General features: G+C 43.3%; 1 protein-coding gene across 1 annotated transcript in view; it reads left to right on the top strand.

Annotated features, from left to right (window-relative positions):
• Nucleotides 1-5993: 5993 nt before the first annotated feature.
• Nucleotides 5994-17698, top strand: part of LOC125518293 (aspartic proteinase CDR1-like) — a 42926-nt gene continuing 31221 nt past the window's right edge. Inside the window, exons 1-2 of the mRNA XM_087531876.1 lie at nucleotides 5994-7290; nucleotides 8027-8322. Coding sequence (XP_087388002.1) covers nucleotides 6235-7290; nucleotides 8027-8322 — 1352 coding nt within the window. The 5' untranslated portion in view covers nucleotides 5994-6234. The remainder of the gene's footprint in view (nucleotides 7291-8026; nucleotides 8323-17698) is intronic.

The following is a 17698-nucleotide window of genomic DNA, read 5'->3' as shown; positions in this document are numbered from 1 at the left end:
ACGAGTAGAACACAAAGGAGTTGTGAGCGTTGGTATATATATATTGCTTGCCGTCACTAGTTGATTCTTGATTCGGCGGCATTGTTGGATGAAGCGGCCCAGACCGACATTACGCGTACGCTTATGCGAGACTGGTTCTACCGACGTGCTTCGCACACAGGTGGCTAGTGGGTGTCTGTTTCTCCAACTTTAGTTGAATCAGATTCAATGAATAGGGTTCTTTCTGAAGATCAAAAAGCAATCACTATACTGCGTTGTGGTTTTTGATGCCTAGGTAAGAACGGTTCTTGCAGCCCGTAGCAGCCACGTAAAACTTGCAACAACAAAGTAGAGGACGTCTAACTTGTTTTTGCAGGGCTTGTTGTGATGTGATATGGTCAAGACGTGATGAGATATAAGTTGTTGTATGAGATGATCATATTTTGTTGAAGTTAGCGGCAACTGGTAGAAGCCTTATGGTTGTCTCTTTATTGCATAAGATGCAAGCGCCAAATAATTGCTTTTCTTTATCGCTATGCGATAGCAATAGTTGCAAGAGCAATAGTTGGTGAGACGACCATGTGATGACACGTTGATAGAGATCAAGATGATGGAGATCATGGTGTCATGCCGGTGATGATAGAGATCATGATGGTACTTTGGAGATGGAGATCAAAGGCGCAAGATGATCATGGCCATATCATGTCACATATTTTGATTGCATGTGATGTTTATCCTTTATGCATCTTATTTTGCTTAGTTCGGCGGTAGCATTATAAGATGATCTCTCACTAAATTTCAAGGTATAAGTGTTCTCCCTGAGTATGCACCGTTGCGACAGTTCGTCGTGCCGAGACACCACGTGATGATCGGGTGTGATAAGCTCTACCTTCACATACAACGGGTGCAAGCCAGTTTTGCACACGCGGAATACTCGGGTTAAACTTGATGAGCCTAGCATATGCAGATATGGCCTCAGAACACTGGAGACCGAAAGGTCGAGCGTGAATCATATAGTAGATATGATCAACATAGTGATGTTCACCATTGAAAACTACTCCATCTCACGTGATGATCGGACATGGTTTAGTTGATTTGGATCACGTGATCATTTAGATGACTAGAGGGATGCCTATCTAAGTGGGAGTTCTTAAGTAATATGATTAATTGAACTTTAATTTATCATGAACTTAGTACCTGATAGTATTTTGCTTAACTATGTTGTAGATCAATAGCTCGCGATGTAGCTCCCCGTTTTAGTTATGATATGTTCCTAGAGAAAACTATGTTGAAAGATAATAGTAGCAATGATGCGGATTGGATCCGTGATCTGAGGATTATCCTCATTGATGCATAGAAGAATTATGTCCTTGATGCACCGCTAGGTGACAGACCTATTGCAGGAGCAGATGCAGACGTTATGAATGCTTGGCAAAGCTCGGTATGATGACTACTTGATAGTTTAGTGCACCATGCTTTACGGCTTAGAACCGGGACTTCAAAAACATTTTGAACGCCACGGAGCATATAAGATGTTCCAAGAGCTAAAATTTGTATTTCAGACTCATGCCCGAGTCGAGAGGTATGAGACCTCTGACAAAGTGTTTTGCCTACAAGATGGAGGAGAATAACTCAACCAGTGAGCATGTGCTCAGAATGTCTGAGTACTACAATCACTTGAATCAAGTGGGAGTTAATCTTCCAGATAAGATAGTGATTGAAATATTTCTCTAGTCACTATCACCAAGTTACTAGAACTTCGTGATGAACTATAATATGCAAGGGATAACAGAAATGATTCCCAAGCTCTTTGTGATGCTGAAATCAATGAAGGTAGAAATCAAGAAAAGCATCAAGTGTTGATGGTTGACAAGACCACTAGTTTCAAGAAAAGGGCAAAGGGAAGAAGGGGAACTTCAAGAAGAAAGGCAAGCAAGTTGCTGCTCTAGTGAAGAAGCCCAAGTCTAGACCTAAACCCGAGACTAAGTGCTTCTACTGCAAAGGGACTGGTCACTGGAAGCAGAACTGCCCCAAGTATTTGGCGGATAAGAAGGATGGCAAAGTGAACAAAGGTATATTTGATATACATGTTATTGCTGTGTACTTTACTAGTGTTTATAGCAACCCCTCAGTATTTGGTACTAGTTCAGTTGCTAGAGATTAGTAACTCGAAACAGGAGTTGCAAAATGAACAGAGACTAGTTAAGGGTGAAGTGACGATGTGTGTTGGAAGTGGTTCCAAGATTGATATGATCATCATCGCACACTCCCTATACTTTCAGGATTAGTGTTGAACCTAAATAAATGTTATTTGGTGTTTGTGTTAAGCATGTATATGATTTGATCATGTCTATTGCAATATGGTTATTCATTTAAAGTTAGAGAATAATTGTTGTTCTGTTTACATGAATAAAACCTTCAATGGTCATACATCCAAGGTGAATGGTTTACTGAATCTTGATCGTAGTGATACATATATTCATAATATTGAAGCCAAAAGATGCAAAGTTAATAATGATAGTGCAACTTATTTGTGGCACTACCGTTTAGGTCATATTGGTGTAAAGCGCATGAAGAAACTCCATGCTGATGGGCTATTGGAATCACTTGATTATGAATCATTTGATGCTTGTGAACCATGCCTCATGGGCAAGATGACTAAAACTCCGTTCTCCGGAACAATGGAGTAAGCAACCGACTTATTGGAAATAATACATACTGATGTATGCAACCCGATGAGTGTTGAGGCTCGCGGCGGGTATCGTTATTTTCTGACCTTCACAGATGATTTGAGCTGATATGGGTATATCTACTTGATGAAACATAAGTCTGAGACATTTGAAAAGTTCAAAGAATTTCAGAGTGAAGCGGAAAATCATCGTAACAAGAAAATAAAGTTTCTGTGATCTGATCGTGGAGGAGAATATTTGAGTTACGAGTTTGGTCTTCATTTGAAACAATGCAGAATAGTTTCGCAACTCACGCCACCTGGAACACCACAGCGTAATGGTGTGTCCGAACGTCATAACCATACTTTATTGGATATGGTACGATCTATGATGTCTCTTACCGATTTACCACTATCGTTTTGTGGTTATGCATTAGAGACAGCTGCATTCACGTTAAATAGGGCACCATCTAAATCCGTTGAGACGACACCGTATGAACAATGGTTTGGCAAGAAACCTAAGCTGTCGTTTCTTAAAGTTTGGGGTTGCGATGCTTATGAGAAAAAGTTTCAAACCGATAAGATCGAACCCAAATCGGAGAAATGTGTCTTCATAGGATACCCAAAGGAGACTGTTGGGTACACCTTCTATCACAGATCCGAAGGCAAGATATTTTCTGCTAAGAATGGATCCTTTCTAGAGAAGGAGTTTCTCTTGAAAGAAGTGAGTGGGAGGAAAGTAGAACTTGATGAGGTAATTGTACCTTCTCCCAAATTGGAAAGTAGTTCATCACAAAAATCAGTTCCAGTGATTCCTACACCAATTAGTGAGGAAGCTAATGATGATGATCATGAAACTTTAGATCAAGTTACTACCGAACCTCGTAGGTCAACCAGAGTACAGTGCTCACCAGAGTGGTACGGTAATCCTGTTCTGGAAGTCATGTTACTAGACCATGACGAACCTACGAACTATGAGGAAGCGATGATGAGCCCAGATTCCACGAAATGGCTTGAGGCCATGAAATTTGAGATGGGATCCATATATGAGAACAAAGTATGGACTTTGATTGACTTGCTCAATGATCGGTGAGTCATTGAGAATAAATGGATCTTCAAGAGGAAGACGGATGCTGATAGTAGTGTGCGGTGCCCCCATCCACCATAGTAGTGTGCGGTGTGTTTGTTGGGATCGATGAACTTCGAGTTTATGATCAGATCTATGTTTTTATATCCATGAAAGTATAAGAGATCATGCATAAAAGAGATCAAAGAAACTCAAATACTTTCATGGATATAAAAACATAGATCTAATCATAAACTCGAAGTTCATCGATCCCAACAAACACACCGCAAAAAGAGTTGCATCGTATGGATCTCCAAGAGACCATTGTATTGAGGATCAAGAGAGAGATATGAAGCCATCTAGCTACTAACTACGGACCCGAAGGTCTACAAAGAACTACTCACGCATCATCGGAGAGGCACCAATGGAAGTGGTGAACCCCTCTGTGATGGTGTGTAGATTGGATCTGGTGATTCTGGACTCTGCGGCGGCTGGATGGATATTTCGTTGACTCCCATAGGGTTCTGGTATTTTTGGGGTGGGCACAACCCACCAGGGCGCGCTAGGAGGCCCCGGCGCACCCTGGTAGGTTTTGCCCCCCTCGGGGCACCCCCCCAGGTGCAACCAGGGCCCATTGCCTTCCTTTTGGCCCATAAAAAATCTCCGTAAAGTTTCGTGGCATTTGGACTTCGATTGATATTGATTTTCTGCGATGTAAAAAACATGAAAAAATAGCAACTGGCACTTGGCACTATGTCAATAGGTTAGTACCAAAAAATGGTATAAAATGACTGTAACATGATTATAAAACATCCAAGATTGATAATAAAACAACATGAAACAATAAAAAATTATAGATACATTGGAGACGTATCACTTTGTATTTCTCTCTGATCTACTGATTTGGTTTGACCAACTAGATTGGTTTTTCTTGCCATGGGAGAGGTGCTTTGTAATGGTTAAATCTTGCGGTGCTTATTCCCAGTGACAGAAAGGGACTGACACATATTTGTATTGTTGCCATTAAGGATAAAAAGATGGGGTTTATTCATATTGATTGGATGTATCCCTTTACATCATGTCATCTTGCTTAAGGCGTCAGTCCGTTCTTGTTAATTTAATACACTAGCTGCATGCTGGATAGCGGTCGATGTATGGAGTAATAGTAATAGATGCAGGCAGGGTTGGTCTACTTGTCATGGACGTGATACCTATATTCATGATCATTGTCTTAGATATCGTCATAACTATGCTTTTTTCTATAAATTGCTTAACAGTAATTTGTTTACCCACTATATGCTTTCTTTGAAGAGAGAAGACTCTAGTGAAAACTATAGCCCCGGGTCTATTTTTTATCATATTATTTTCAGATCTATAAAATTAAAACACAAAAATCCATTGCTGCAATTTATTTACTTTTATCTTATTTTGCACTTTTACTTATCTTTTATATATATCACTATTAGATCTCATCCTTGCAAGTAACTATGAATGGATTGACAACCCCTTTATCGCGTTGGGTGCAAGTATTTATTTGTTTGTGTAGGTGCAACCATTGGTGACTTGTGTATTCCTCTTACTGGATTGATACCTTAGTTCTAAACTGAGGAAAATACTTATTTCTACTTTACTGCATCACCTTTTCCTTTTTTTAAGGAAAAAAACCAACGCAAGATCAAGAAGTAGCACTGTCCTCGTCTCCCCACCAAAATTATGACATCGCGCCAATGATTTCTTTGATTTTTAGGAATTTTAAAGATGTATATAGCATAGGTGGAGATAACTTGTACGATAGATTTGAGCATAATTTCTTTCCCTCTAGCGGATAACAATTTTTATGAGAAGTGATGGGATGGAATACCTGAGGCGTGGAACAAAAAGAAGCTTAATAAGGAGAAAATAAATATCTGTTTAATCTGTTATCGTTTATCAAAGATTTGCCATTACTAGCATTTTTGCCGGGCGGTAATGTTATGCGGCTGTCATTCTCTGGGAAGGGGATGACAAACGAATGCATTTTGCTGGCAGTTTTAGTTATGACGCGAGATCAAACAGTGTTAGAAGAAAGTACCATCCTCTGAAGCAATTGTCATGTTGTTTTGAAGAAAATGTCACGCGTCTTTGAAGAAACAAAAAACGTTCGCAAATGTCGTCCCTCTCGGCGAACGTTCGCCGGCTATTGGGGTCCATTGCTGGGTTGCCGGTGACATGTATACTGCGAATCAATCACTTATTGGAAGTAGCCACTCACCACTTTTAGCACGAATTAATTACAAAATCTTCAGTTTCACGCACAAGATGATCTCCTCCTCCTCTCCAGCTCTCCAATACGTAGAATCTACCCCTAATTCCATGCGTGGTGCAGAAGGTAGTAATTAATTGAGTATAGTTACGCAGCGGGCTGGCAAATATTCGTCAACAATTAACTTGGGGAAATTCCCCTATTTATATTTCTCTACCCTGCACAGCAGCAGCAGCAACCAATCCTTGCATTGGGAGTTGAGTTCCAGTATAGGCCACAATGCCTGTGATGACGACGATAACTCGCGCTCTCCTGCTCGTCGGCGTCGCCCTGACGGCGCAACTGTGTGCTTGCACGGCGTACGGCGGCGATGGGTTTAGTGTGGAGTTCATCCACCGTGACTCCGTCGGGTCGCCGTTCCACGACCCCTCGCTCACCGCTCATGGCCGCGTGGTTAAGGCCCTCGCGCGGTCCTACGCCCACGCCGACGCACCGTCGGCCCACGGCGTCGTGTCCGAACTCACCTCCACTCCGTTCGAGTACCTGATGGCCTTGAACGTGGGCACGCCGCCCACCCGTCTGCTCGCCATCGCCGACACCGGCAGCGACCTCGTCTGGCTGAATTGCAGCAGGAAGGGGCCCCACGGTCTTGGCCCGGCGTTCGCCGGTGACGCGCCCTCGCCCACACCCCCGCCGGGCGTCGTGTTCGACCCCTCCAAGTCCAAGACGTACAGCCCCGTGGGCTGCGACTCTGGCGCGTGCCGCGAGCTCCATGAAACCGTCTGCGTCGACTCCAAGTGCGCCTACTTCTACGGCTATGGCGGGGGCTCCACCACGAGCGGCCTCCTCTCCACCGAGACCTTCACCTTCGCGGACGATGCCCCAGCTGGCAGCCGCGGCGACCGGACGACGCGCGTGCCCGACGTCAACTTCGGCTGCGGCACGACCTTTGTCGGCTCCTTCATCAGGGACGGCCTCGTCGGCCTCGGCAACACAAACCTCTCCCTCGTCGCGCAGCTCGGCGCGCACGCCTCGCTCGGCCGGAGGTTCTCCTACTGCCTCGTGCCCTACTCCGTCAACGGCTCCTCCCTGCTCAACTTCGGCGCCCGCGCCACCGTGACGGAGCCGGGCGCGGCCACGACGCCGCTGATCCCGTCCAGGGTGAAGTCGTACTACACCATCGGCCTCCTGTCCGTCAAGGTGGGCAACGCGACCTACGCGGCGCCGCAGCAGTCCCCCGCCGTCGTTGACTCCGGCACAACGCTGACGTTCCTCAACAAGGCGCTGCTAGACCCACTGGTGAAGGAGCTGGCCGGGCGGATCAAGCTCCCGAATGTTGGCGCCGCCTCTCGCAGCGCCGCTTCTTCTTCTACCTCGAGCTGCGTCTCACAGCTCTCTCTCTCTCTCTCTCTCTCTCTCTCTCTCTCTCTCTCTTCTCTCTCTTGTGGTTTCTCTCGAACACACACACACATGGTGAGAAACTCACACGCACACACACTTCACCAAGGAGAAAGCTAGCTTTGCCTTGTCTTCGGTGAAAGTCACAGGCGCTACATGTTTTCTCCTTCGGCCCTCTCGGCCTCGTCTTTTCATTAACTCAATGCAGTACATATATATACACCAGGGCTATGACACACCCACTAACCCGGTCACCACGTTGGCCACTAACCAACTAACGCCACATACTTCATGCAGACCCATGCACTAGCCAGCCACTACCCTCGGCAACTAATCCCACTAGCCCATGGCCTTGTCTTTATCCCTGGAATCGCTCCAACAAACAGACGACTCAGCCATACAACTAGTTACTCATGCATGCTAACAAACTGATAATTACTCACCCAGATCAGCCGGAACTACTTGACCATGCAGCTTGTCACGCTCCTGCTGCTCACACTGCTCGCCGCGTCACACGACGCTACCATACCGCGTCGCACGATCGGATGGCATCTCGCTCCGTTGCACGCTGCAGCCATGACTTTGCCGGGACAAGTCCTAAGATAAACTACATGCAAACTAAAGCAAACTATGCATATACATGAACATGACAAGATTAAACCTAACACCGAAGGCCCGGCCGCCGGCGGACCTCCAGCTGCCGCTGTGCTACAACGTGACCGGGCTAAAGGAGGGGCAGATTGCGGCGAAGATCCCTGACGTGGAGCTGGGGCTGGGCGGCGGCGCGGCGGTGACGCTCAAGGCGTTGAACACGTTCGCGGTGGTGCAGAAGGACACCTTGTGCTTGGCCATTGCGCCGTCGGCTCGGTCGTCATTGATCGGGAACATCGCACAGCAGAAGATGCACGTCGGGTACGACCTCGACAAGGGCACCGTCACCTTCGCGGCAGCCGACTGCGCGAGATCCTACTCCGCCCACCCACCCTCCCCGGCCCACTCTCACGCCCCAGCCACCTCCGGCTCTGCGTAGACTTGTAGCCATAAATCTGATCACCATGGCACGCATGCATGAAAGCATTGTTCTCCCGTGCTCCGTACGTATTGACATGCGCACTCCCTCCGAAAATATCAAAGGAAAAATATGAAAAGTTTGATGCTAATTTTGAGTTAATAAAAGCTCTTTTTATCAGGAAAAAATTTGTTTGCGGGCTGGTCCAAACTCGTCCGTGGACAATGATGTGAAAGCTGGATATCCAATCTTTTAGGATCACCTTCAGGATATAGATATGATCCTGAGTCATTCTTTCTCCTCTAGTCATAACTCTAATAGGACGATCATTCATTTTATTTTCATCTCGTTAAGCAAATCATTTTGTGACTTAGCAACTTGTTCTAACCGAGTATGAGCCATGAATGAATGTTTACCTAAGTTTCTAACATCATTAACAATCTTAAACATCAAATCACTCAAATGATCAATCATGATAGCATTCCGTTTCAATTGTTTGCTAACATACATGTTAAAGTGTTCTTGGTTAACAATGTAGTTATCAAATTCATTCAGGAATTGACTAATAGATTTATTATAGCGAATATCACCCTCGTCGAATTTATAAAGAGAATTACATTTACTATCTGTGTCGGGGTATCGATTCCATGTATTTCTTTAATATGTGCTAATTTCTTAGCATCTTCAGATTTAATAACCTTTTCTTTCATAGATTTCTCTGCCTCTTGCATATCTTCAAGACTGAGGAATATAATACCTCTCTTCTTTGAAGTTGGTTTGGATGATAGTTCGGGAAGTGCCCAATCATTGGCATTCTTTAACATATTATTTAACTGTTCTTCAGCATGTCCAACAGTTCGTTCCCTGAAAACATAGCCAGCACAACTATCTAGGTAGTTCCTAAAAGCATCGGTTAATCCATTATAAAAGATATCAAGTATTTCAATTTTCTTAAGAGGATGATCAGACAAAGCATTAAGTGACTGAAGAAGCCTCCCAAGCTTGAGGGAGATTCTCTTTTTCACATTGCGCAAAGTTAAATATTTCCTGTAAGACAGCTTGTTTTTGTGAGCAGGCAAATATTTTTCAGAAAAGTAATATATCATATCCCGGGGACTACGCATACAACCAAGAGCAAGGGTATTAAAACATTTCTTAGCATCATCCTTTAATGAGAAAGGAAACAACTTAAGAATATAGTAGTAACGACTATTTTCCACATGAGCAAATAGGGTGGCTATATCATTCAATTTAGTAAGGTGTGCCACAACGGTTTTAGTTTCATGACTATGAAAATGATTAGATTCAAGCAAAGTCTTCTTGCTTAAGTCTGTCCGAATCATGTTAGCAATCGCCACATTTTATGAAATCTGGCAAATAGATGTCAAAACTGCATTCCTTAATGGATTTTTAAAAGAAGAGCTGTATATGATGCAACCAGAAGGTTTTGTCAATCCTAAAGATGCTAACAAAGTGTGCAAACTCCAGTGATCCATCTATGGATTGGTGCAAGCATCTCGGAGTTGGAATATACGCTTTGATGAGGTGATCAAAGCATATGGTTTTATACAGACTTACGGTGATGCCTGTATTTACAAGAAAGTGAGTGGGAGCTCTATAGCATTTCTGATATTATATGTGAATGGCATATTATTGATTGGAAATGATATATAATTTCTGGACATCATAAAAGGATACTTGAATAAGATTTTTTCAATGAAAAACCTCAGTGAAGCTGCTTACATATTAGGCATCAAGATCTATAGAGATAGATCAAGACGCTTGATAAGACTTTCAATGAGTACATACTTTGACAAGATTTTGAAGGAGGTCAAAATGGACCAGTAAAAGAAGGAGTTCTAGCCTGTATTGTAAGGTGTGAAGTTGAGTAAGACTCAAAGTCCGACCACATCAAAACATAGAAAGAGAATGAAAGTCATTCCCTATGCCTCAGCCATAGGTTCTATAAAGTATGCCATGTTGTGTACCGGACCTGTTGTGTGCCTTGACATTAGTTTGGCAAAGGGGTACAATAGTGATCCAGGAGTAGATCACTGGACAGCGGTCAAAATTATCCTTAGAGGACCAAGGAAATGTTTCTCGGTTATGGAGGTGATAAAGGGTTCGTCGTAAAGGGTTACGTCGATGCAAGCTTTAACACTAATCTAGATGACTCTGAGTCTCAATCTGGATACATATTGAAAGTGGGAGCAATTAGCTAAAGTAGCTCTGTGTAGAGCATTATATACATAGAAAATTGCAAAATACATACGGATCTGAATGTGGCAGACCCGTTGACTAAACCTCTCTCACAAGCAAAACATGATCACACCTTAGTATTATTTGGGTGTTAATCACATGGCGATGTGAACTAGATTATTGACTTTAGTAAACTCTTTGGGTGTTAGTCACATGGCGATGTGAACTATGGGTGTTAATCACATGATGATGTGAACTAGATTATTGACTCTAGTGCAAGTGGGAGACTAAAGGAAATATGCCCTAGAGGCAATAATAAAGTTGTTATTTTATATTTCCTTATTCATGATAAATGTTTATTATTCATGCTAGAATTGTATTGATTGAAACCTTAAATATATGTGTGAATACATAAACAAATATCGTGTCCCTAGCATGCCTCTACTAGACTAGCTCGTTGATCAAAGATCATTAAGGTTTCCTAACCATAGACATGTGTTGTCATTTGATAACGGGATCACATCATTAGGAGAATGATATGATGGATAAGACCCACCCATTAGCTTAGCATAATGATCGTTCGGTTTATTGCTATTGCTTTCTTCATGTCAAATACATATTCCTTCGACTATGAGATTATACAACTCCCGGATACCGGAGGAATACCTTGTGTGCTATCAAACATCACAACGTAACTGGGTGATCATAAAGATGCTCTACAGGTATCTTCGAAGGTGTTTGTTGAGTTGGCATAGATCAAGATTAGGATTTGTCACTCCGAGTTTCGGAGAGATATCTCTGGGCGCTCTCGGTAATACACATAAAAAGCGTGCAAGCAAATGACTAAGGAGTTAGTCACGAGGTGGTGTATTATGGAACGATTAAAGAGACTTTCCAGTAACGAGATTGAACTAGGTATGAAGATACCGACGATCGAATCTCACGCAAGTAACATACCGATGGAGAAAGGGAATTACGTATGTTGTCATAACGGCTCGACCGATAAAGACCTTCGTAGAATATATAGGAGCCAATATGGGCATCCAGGTTCCACTATTGGTTATTGACCGGAGAGGTGTCTCGGTCATGTCTATATAGTTCTCGAACCCGTACGGTTTGCACGCTTAACGTTCGTTGATGATATAATGTTATATGAGTTATATGATTTGGTGACCGAATGTTGTTTGGAGTCCCAAATGAGATCATGGACATGACAAGGTGTCTTGAAATAGTCGAGAAGTAAAGATTGATATATAGGACGATGGTATTCGGACACCGGAAGGGTTTCAGGATGCACCAGATAGCCATTGGGTCACCAGAAGGGGTTTCGGACACCCCCGGTAGGTGTTATGGGCCTAATGAAGGAAATATGCCCTAGAGGCAATAATAAAGTTATTATTTATTTCCTTATTTCATGATAAATGTTTATTATTCATGCTAGAATTGTATTAACCGGAAACATAATACATGTGTAAATACATAGACAAACAGAGTGTCACTAGTGTGCCTCTACTTGACTAGCTCGTTGATCAAAGATGGTTAAGTTTCCTAACCATTGACATGAATTGTCATTTGATTAACGGGATCACATCATTAGGAGAATGATGTGACACTAGTAGAAAAAGGGTCAAACGTGAAGCACATTAGTGCCGGTTTGAATTTGAGCCGGCACTAATGTGTACATTAGTGCCGGTTCCAACGGCTAGCTGGGCCGCTCTCATTAGTACCGGTTCGTGGCGAACCTTTAGCACCGGTTCGTGCCACGAACCGGTACTAAAGTGAGTGGTGGCAGGATGTTGTCAGTCCGGGGCCCCTCCAGCACCTTTATTACCGGGTCGTATCACGAACCGGTACTAAAGGTCGTCCTACATAGACCCTTCGTCCACCCGAGCTCGCTCTGTTCTTCCCCTTTCCCCTCTCCTCTCTGTTCTTTCCCCTCTTCCTCTCAAGCTCATCACACATTTTTCCCAAGATTTGAAGGCCCCCATCCATTCAAATGATCACAAAGGTTAGCAACTCTTTCCTTTCGTCTCTCATTGCTAGATTAGCTCGTGCAATGCTTTATATAGTGATTGATTTTTGAGTTTAGTAATTTGGGAGGAATTATATATATGTGCTAGTATTTGATTTATATGCAATTTGAGGTCAAAAATAACACTTAGTTTTGCATATGTAGGTGTGGTTTACTTAGTACCTTCTAAATCTCCGTCGTAACCACCATCGATCGCTCACAACGTCCCGTCGCCGGCACCACCTTGTGGTGAGCCTCTTGTTCATGAAGTTTTATATAAAAATTGATGTTTGTGTGATTTGGATATGTAGTTACTCGTATAATTATCTTACCCATACGTTGTTTGTTATGCATAGTGCCATGGTTTTGATATCCGTCCCTGTCGGCCCTCGTCCGGGTTATGATTCGGATGTGGTATATTCTCTTTTAAAACTATTCATTGAATTTCGTGTTTATGACAAATTATGCCCATCAAGTTGACATAGATATTTGTATGTAGGAGGTAGTTGAACCCGAAATTCCAACTGACCCTATTGTCGAGAGGTTAAATTTAGTTGAAAGAGAAAATGAGGATTTGAAGGAAAAATTGAAAAGAATTGAGGGGGAGAAGATGGAATTGGAGTTGCATGTTGCCGATGTCATCGATGATCACAAGATTAAGATGGAGAAAATGCGCTTGAAGATTAGAAAGATTAGAAAATATGCCATTCATAGTGAGGCTTGGTATCATTATGCTGTTGGATCAATTGTTACCTTAGTTGCGATCTTGATCGCATTTGTTGTTGCATTTAAATTCTTTAGCTAGAGAGTTATTTGTTTGTTGCATTGAAGTGTTGTATGCTCTTTATGTATGAACTTTATGTATGAACTTTATGTATTGTATTAATTTGATGTTTTCGGTGCTGTGTATTGAAGATGAGCCGGCAATGGATGTACGATGACCGATGCTCTCCCGAGATCATTAATGGCGTGCGTACTTTTCTGCTTGCGGCTGAGGCAAACAAGCGAGCAGATGGTTTTATGCATTGTCCATGTGCTGGCTGTAAGAATGGTCGCAATTACTCCACGTCAAGAACCATTCACGTCCACCTGTTTGAGTCCGGTTTCATGCCCCACTATAATGTTTGGACCAAGCATGGAGAAAGAGGGGTTATGATGGAAGACAATGAAGAAGAAGAGGACGACGACAGCTATCCTGGCCATGGGTTCCCTGAATACGATGATACAACAATGAGGGAAGAAGCTGAGCCGGTAATGCGGGAAGAAGCTGAGCCGACAATGCGGGAAGAAGCTGAAGAAGAGGCATCGGATGAGCCCGTTGATGATCTAGGTCAGGCCATTGCCGATGCAAAGAGAAACTGCGCAAGTGATTTGGAGAAGAAGAAGTTGCAGCGCATGTTAGAGGATCACAAAAAATTGTTGTACCCAAATTGCGAAGGTGACAAGAAAAGGCTGGGCACCACACTGGAATTGCTGCAATGGAAGGCAGAGAATGGTGTATCTGACAAGGTATTTGGAAAGTTGCTGGTAATGATAAAGGATATGCTTCCAAAGGACAACGAATTGCCTGAGAGTACGTACCAAGCAAAGAAGGCTGTCTGCCCTCTAGGGTTAGAGGTGCAGAAGATACATGCATGCCCTAATGATTGCATCCTCTACCGCCGTGAGTACGAGGATTTGAACGCTTGCCCGGTATGCGGTGCATTGCGCTATAAGATCAGCCGCGATGACCCTGGTGATGTCGAGGGCGAGCGCCCCAGGAAGAAGATTCCTGCCAAGGTGATGTGGTATGCTCCTATAATACCACGGTTGAAACGTTTGTTCCAAAACAAAGAGCATGCCAAGGCGATGCGATGGCACAGAGAAGACTGTAAGAAAGACGGAAAGTTCATAGTACCCGCTGACGGGTCGCAGTGGAGAAAAATCGAAAGAAAGTACGGGAAGGAGTTTGCAAATGACGCAAGGAATGTATGGTTTGGTCTAAGCGCAGATGGCATTAATCCTTTTAGGGAGCAGAGCAGCAACCATAGCACCTGGCCTGTGACTCTATGTTTGTATAACCTTCCTCCTTGGTTGTGCATGAAGCGGAAGTTCATTATGATGCCAGTGCTCATCCAAGGCCCTAAGCAACCCGGCAACGACATTGATGTGTACCTAAGGCCATTAGTTGAAGAACTCTTACAACTGTGGAATGGAATAGGTGTACGTGTGTGGGATGAGCACATGGGGGAAGAATTTGACCTAAAGGCGTTGCTGTTCGTGACCATCAATGATTGGCCTGCTCTCAGTAACCTTTCAGGACAAACAAACAAGGGATACCGCGCATGCACGCACTGTTTGGACGATACTGACAGTATATATTTGGCTAATTGTAAGAAGAATGTGTACCTGGGACATCGTCGATTTCTTCCGAGCAGGCATCCCGTAAGAAAGAAAGGCAAGCATTTCTCCGGTGAGGCAGATCACCGGACGAAGCCTCGCCACCGTACTAGTGCTGATGTACATGATATGGTCAAGGATTTGAAGGTGGTCTTTGGAAAGGGTCCTGGTGGACAACCTGTTCCGAATGACGCTGACAGACGCGCACCCATGTGGAAGAAGAAATCTATATTTTGGGACCTTCCCTATTGGAAAGACCTAGAGGTCCGCTCCGCAATCGATGTGATGCACGTGACAAAGAATCTTTGTGTGAACCTACTTGGCTTCTTGGGCGTGTATGGGAAGACAAAAGATACACCTGAGGCACGGGAGGACCAGCAACGTATGCACGGAAAAGACGGCATACATCAGGGTCATGCAAGCTATGCTCTTACCAAAGAAGAGAAGGAAATCTTCTTTGAATGCCTGCTTAGTATTAAGGTACCGTCTGGCTTCTCGTCGAATATAAAGGGAATAATAAACATGGCAGAGAAAAAGTTCCAGAACCTAAAGTCTCATGACTGCCACGTGATTATGACGCAACTGCTTCCGTTGCATTGAGGGGCTTCTACCGGAAAACGTTCGATTAGCCATTGTGAAGCTATGTGCATTTCTCAATGCAATCTCTCAGAAGGTAATCGATCCAGAAATCATACCAAGGTTAGAGAATGATTTGGTGCAATGTCTTGTCAGTTTCAAGTTGGTGTTCCCACCATCCTTCTTCAACATCATGACGCACGTCCTAGTTCACCTATGCGAAGAGATTAACATTTTGGGTCCTGTATTTCTACACAATATGTTCCCCTTTCAGAGGTTCATGGGAGTCTTAAAGAAGTATGTTCATAACCATGCTAGGCCAGAAGGAAGCATCTCCAAGGGCCATGAAAATGAGGAGGTCATTGAGTTTTGTATTGACTTTATTCCTGACCTTAAGCCGATTGGTGTTCCTGAATCGCGGCGTAAGGGCAGACTGGATGGAAAAGGCACGATAGGAGGGGAACAAATAATATGTATGGACGGACATTCTCTCACTGAAGCACACTACACAGTTCTACAGAATTCCGCCTTGGTGGCTCCGTATATGGATGAACACAAGAATTTGCTACGCTCCAAACACCCGGAGCGGTCTGATGACTGTATTACACGTGAACAAACCAGGAGTTTCGCCAGCTGGTTGCAGACATGTACCATGCATGACACCTCTATTGAAGATGACCTGTACTTGCTGTCCCAGTTACCATCTTCGAATATAATGACTTTCAAAGGGTACGAGATAAATGGTAATACATTTTACACGATCGCCCAAGATAAGAAGAGCTCCAGCCAAAACAGTGGTGTCCGCTTTGATGCAGAAACCAAGACAGGAAAGGAAACATATTGTGGTTATATACAGGACATATGGGAACTTGACTATCGACGTGGTTTGAAGGTCCCTTTGTTTCGGTGCAAATGGGTCAATATGACACGAGGCGGGGTAATGGAAGACCCGCAATACGGAATGACAACAGTGGATCTCAACAATCTTGCGTATGCAGACGAACCATTCGTCCTAGCCAATGATGTGGCACAGGTTTTCTATGTGAAGGACATGTCTACCAAGCCAAGAAAAAGAAAAGATAAGGAAGCGAATGCATCGTACGATGATCCAAAGCGGCACATAGTTCTTTCTGGGAAGAGAAACATCGTGGGAGTGGATGACAAGACAGACATGTCAGAAGATTATGAAAAGTTTGATGAAATTGCTCCATTCACAGTGAATATTGACCCGAGCATCCTGTTAAATGATGAAGATTTTCCATGGTTACGGCGCAAAGGGACACACGCGAAGAAAAAGTTTCACACCCAAAGATCTGGGATGTGATCGGCTTCACTATCATCACTTTCTTCTGTGTTTCACACCCAGGAGGGAATCTCTGTAATAGTTAGGGTAGTTATGTGTTTTGGCATTTGAAACGCGAAGAAATTTTATGTGCAAACAAATTATTTCATGCCTTTACTGATTTTTTAAAGCTAAATGACCCTGAAATTGAAAAGCATTTCAAATGAACTTAGAAAAGGTTGAAAGTTGGCATGGTATCATAATTTCACCCACATAGCATGCGCAAAAAAGTAGAGAGGGTTATCGCAAAAACTGGATGCACTTCATGTACTAAATGGACAATCTCTTTCGAAGTATCAGGGTTTCGGACGAAAACTCATCCGTTACAAAAGACATTTCATTTTTTAAATATCCTAAGCATTACCAAATTGAATATAATGATAAAACACACTAATATTAAACATAAGAAAAAAGAATCACTGAAAAATCTATTCTCAAAGTTAAGTTATTCACAAACTAGTGATTCACACAAATTTCAAATAAATCAAAATTTAAACTATTCAAATTTGTAAACTACCTATACTAACATAAAGTTTGTAATTTTTTGTACCTAAAGCAAAAATATTCACAAAGAAACTCTAAATACAGCAAAAAAACAACTCAAACAAAAATAAATAAAGCAAAAAAATAAATAAAAAAGCCCACCTACTGAGCCACAGCGGCCTGCATACGACTAGAAACCCAACCCATTGTTGGGCCAGGATGCAGGCCCGCAAAGGCCCAGTAGGCCCACAGGGCAGCACAGAACATTTAGGCCCAGTAGGCCTGCTTTGGAGAGGAGCTCGAGGGAGCTACCGCACTGGGGCTTATAGACCAGTGCGGACGCCCC

The sequence above is a fragment of the Triticum urartu genome, chromosome 7A (assembly GCF_056163025.1).
Source record: "Triticum urartu cultivar PI428250 chromosome 7A, HENAU_Tu73, whole genome shotgun sequence".
Classification (NCBI taxonomy): Eukaryota; Viridiplantae; Streptophyta; class Magnoliopsida; order Poales; family Poaceae; genus Triticum; species Triticum urartu.
The sequence above is the reverse complement of the archived record's forward strand: the minus strand, read 5'-3'. Positions and strand labels throughout refer to the sequence as shown.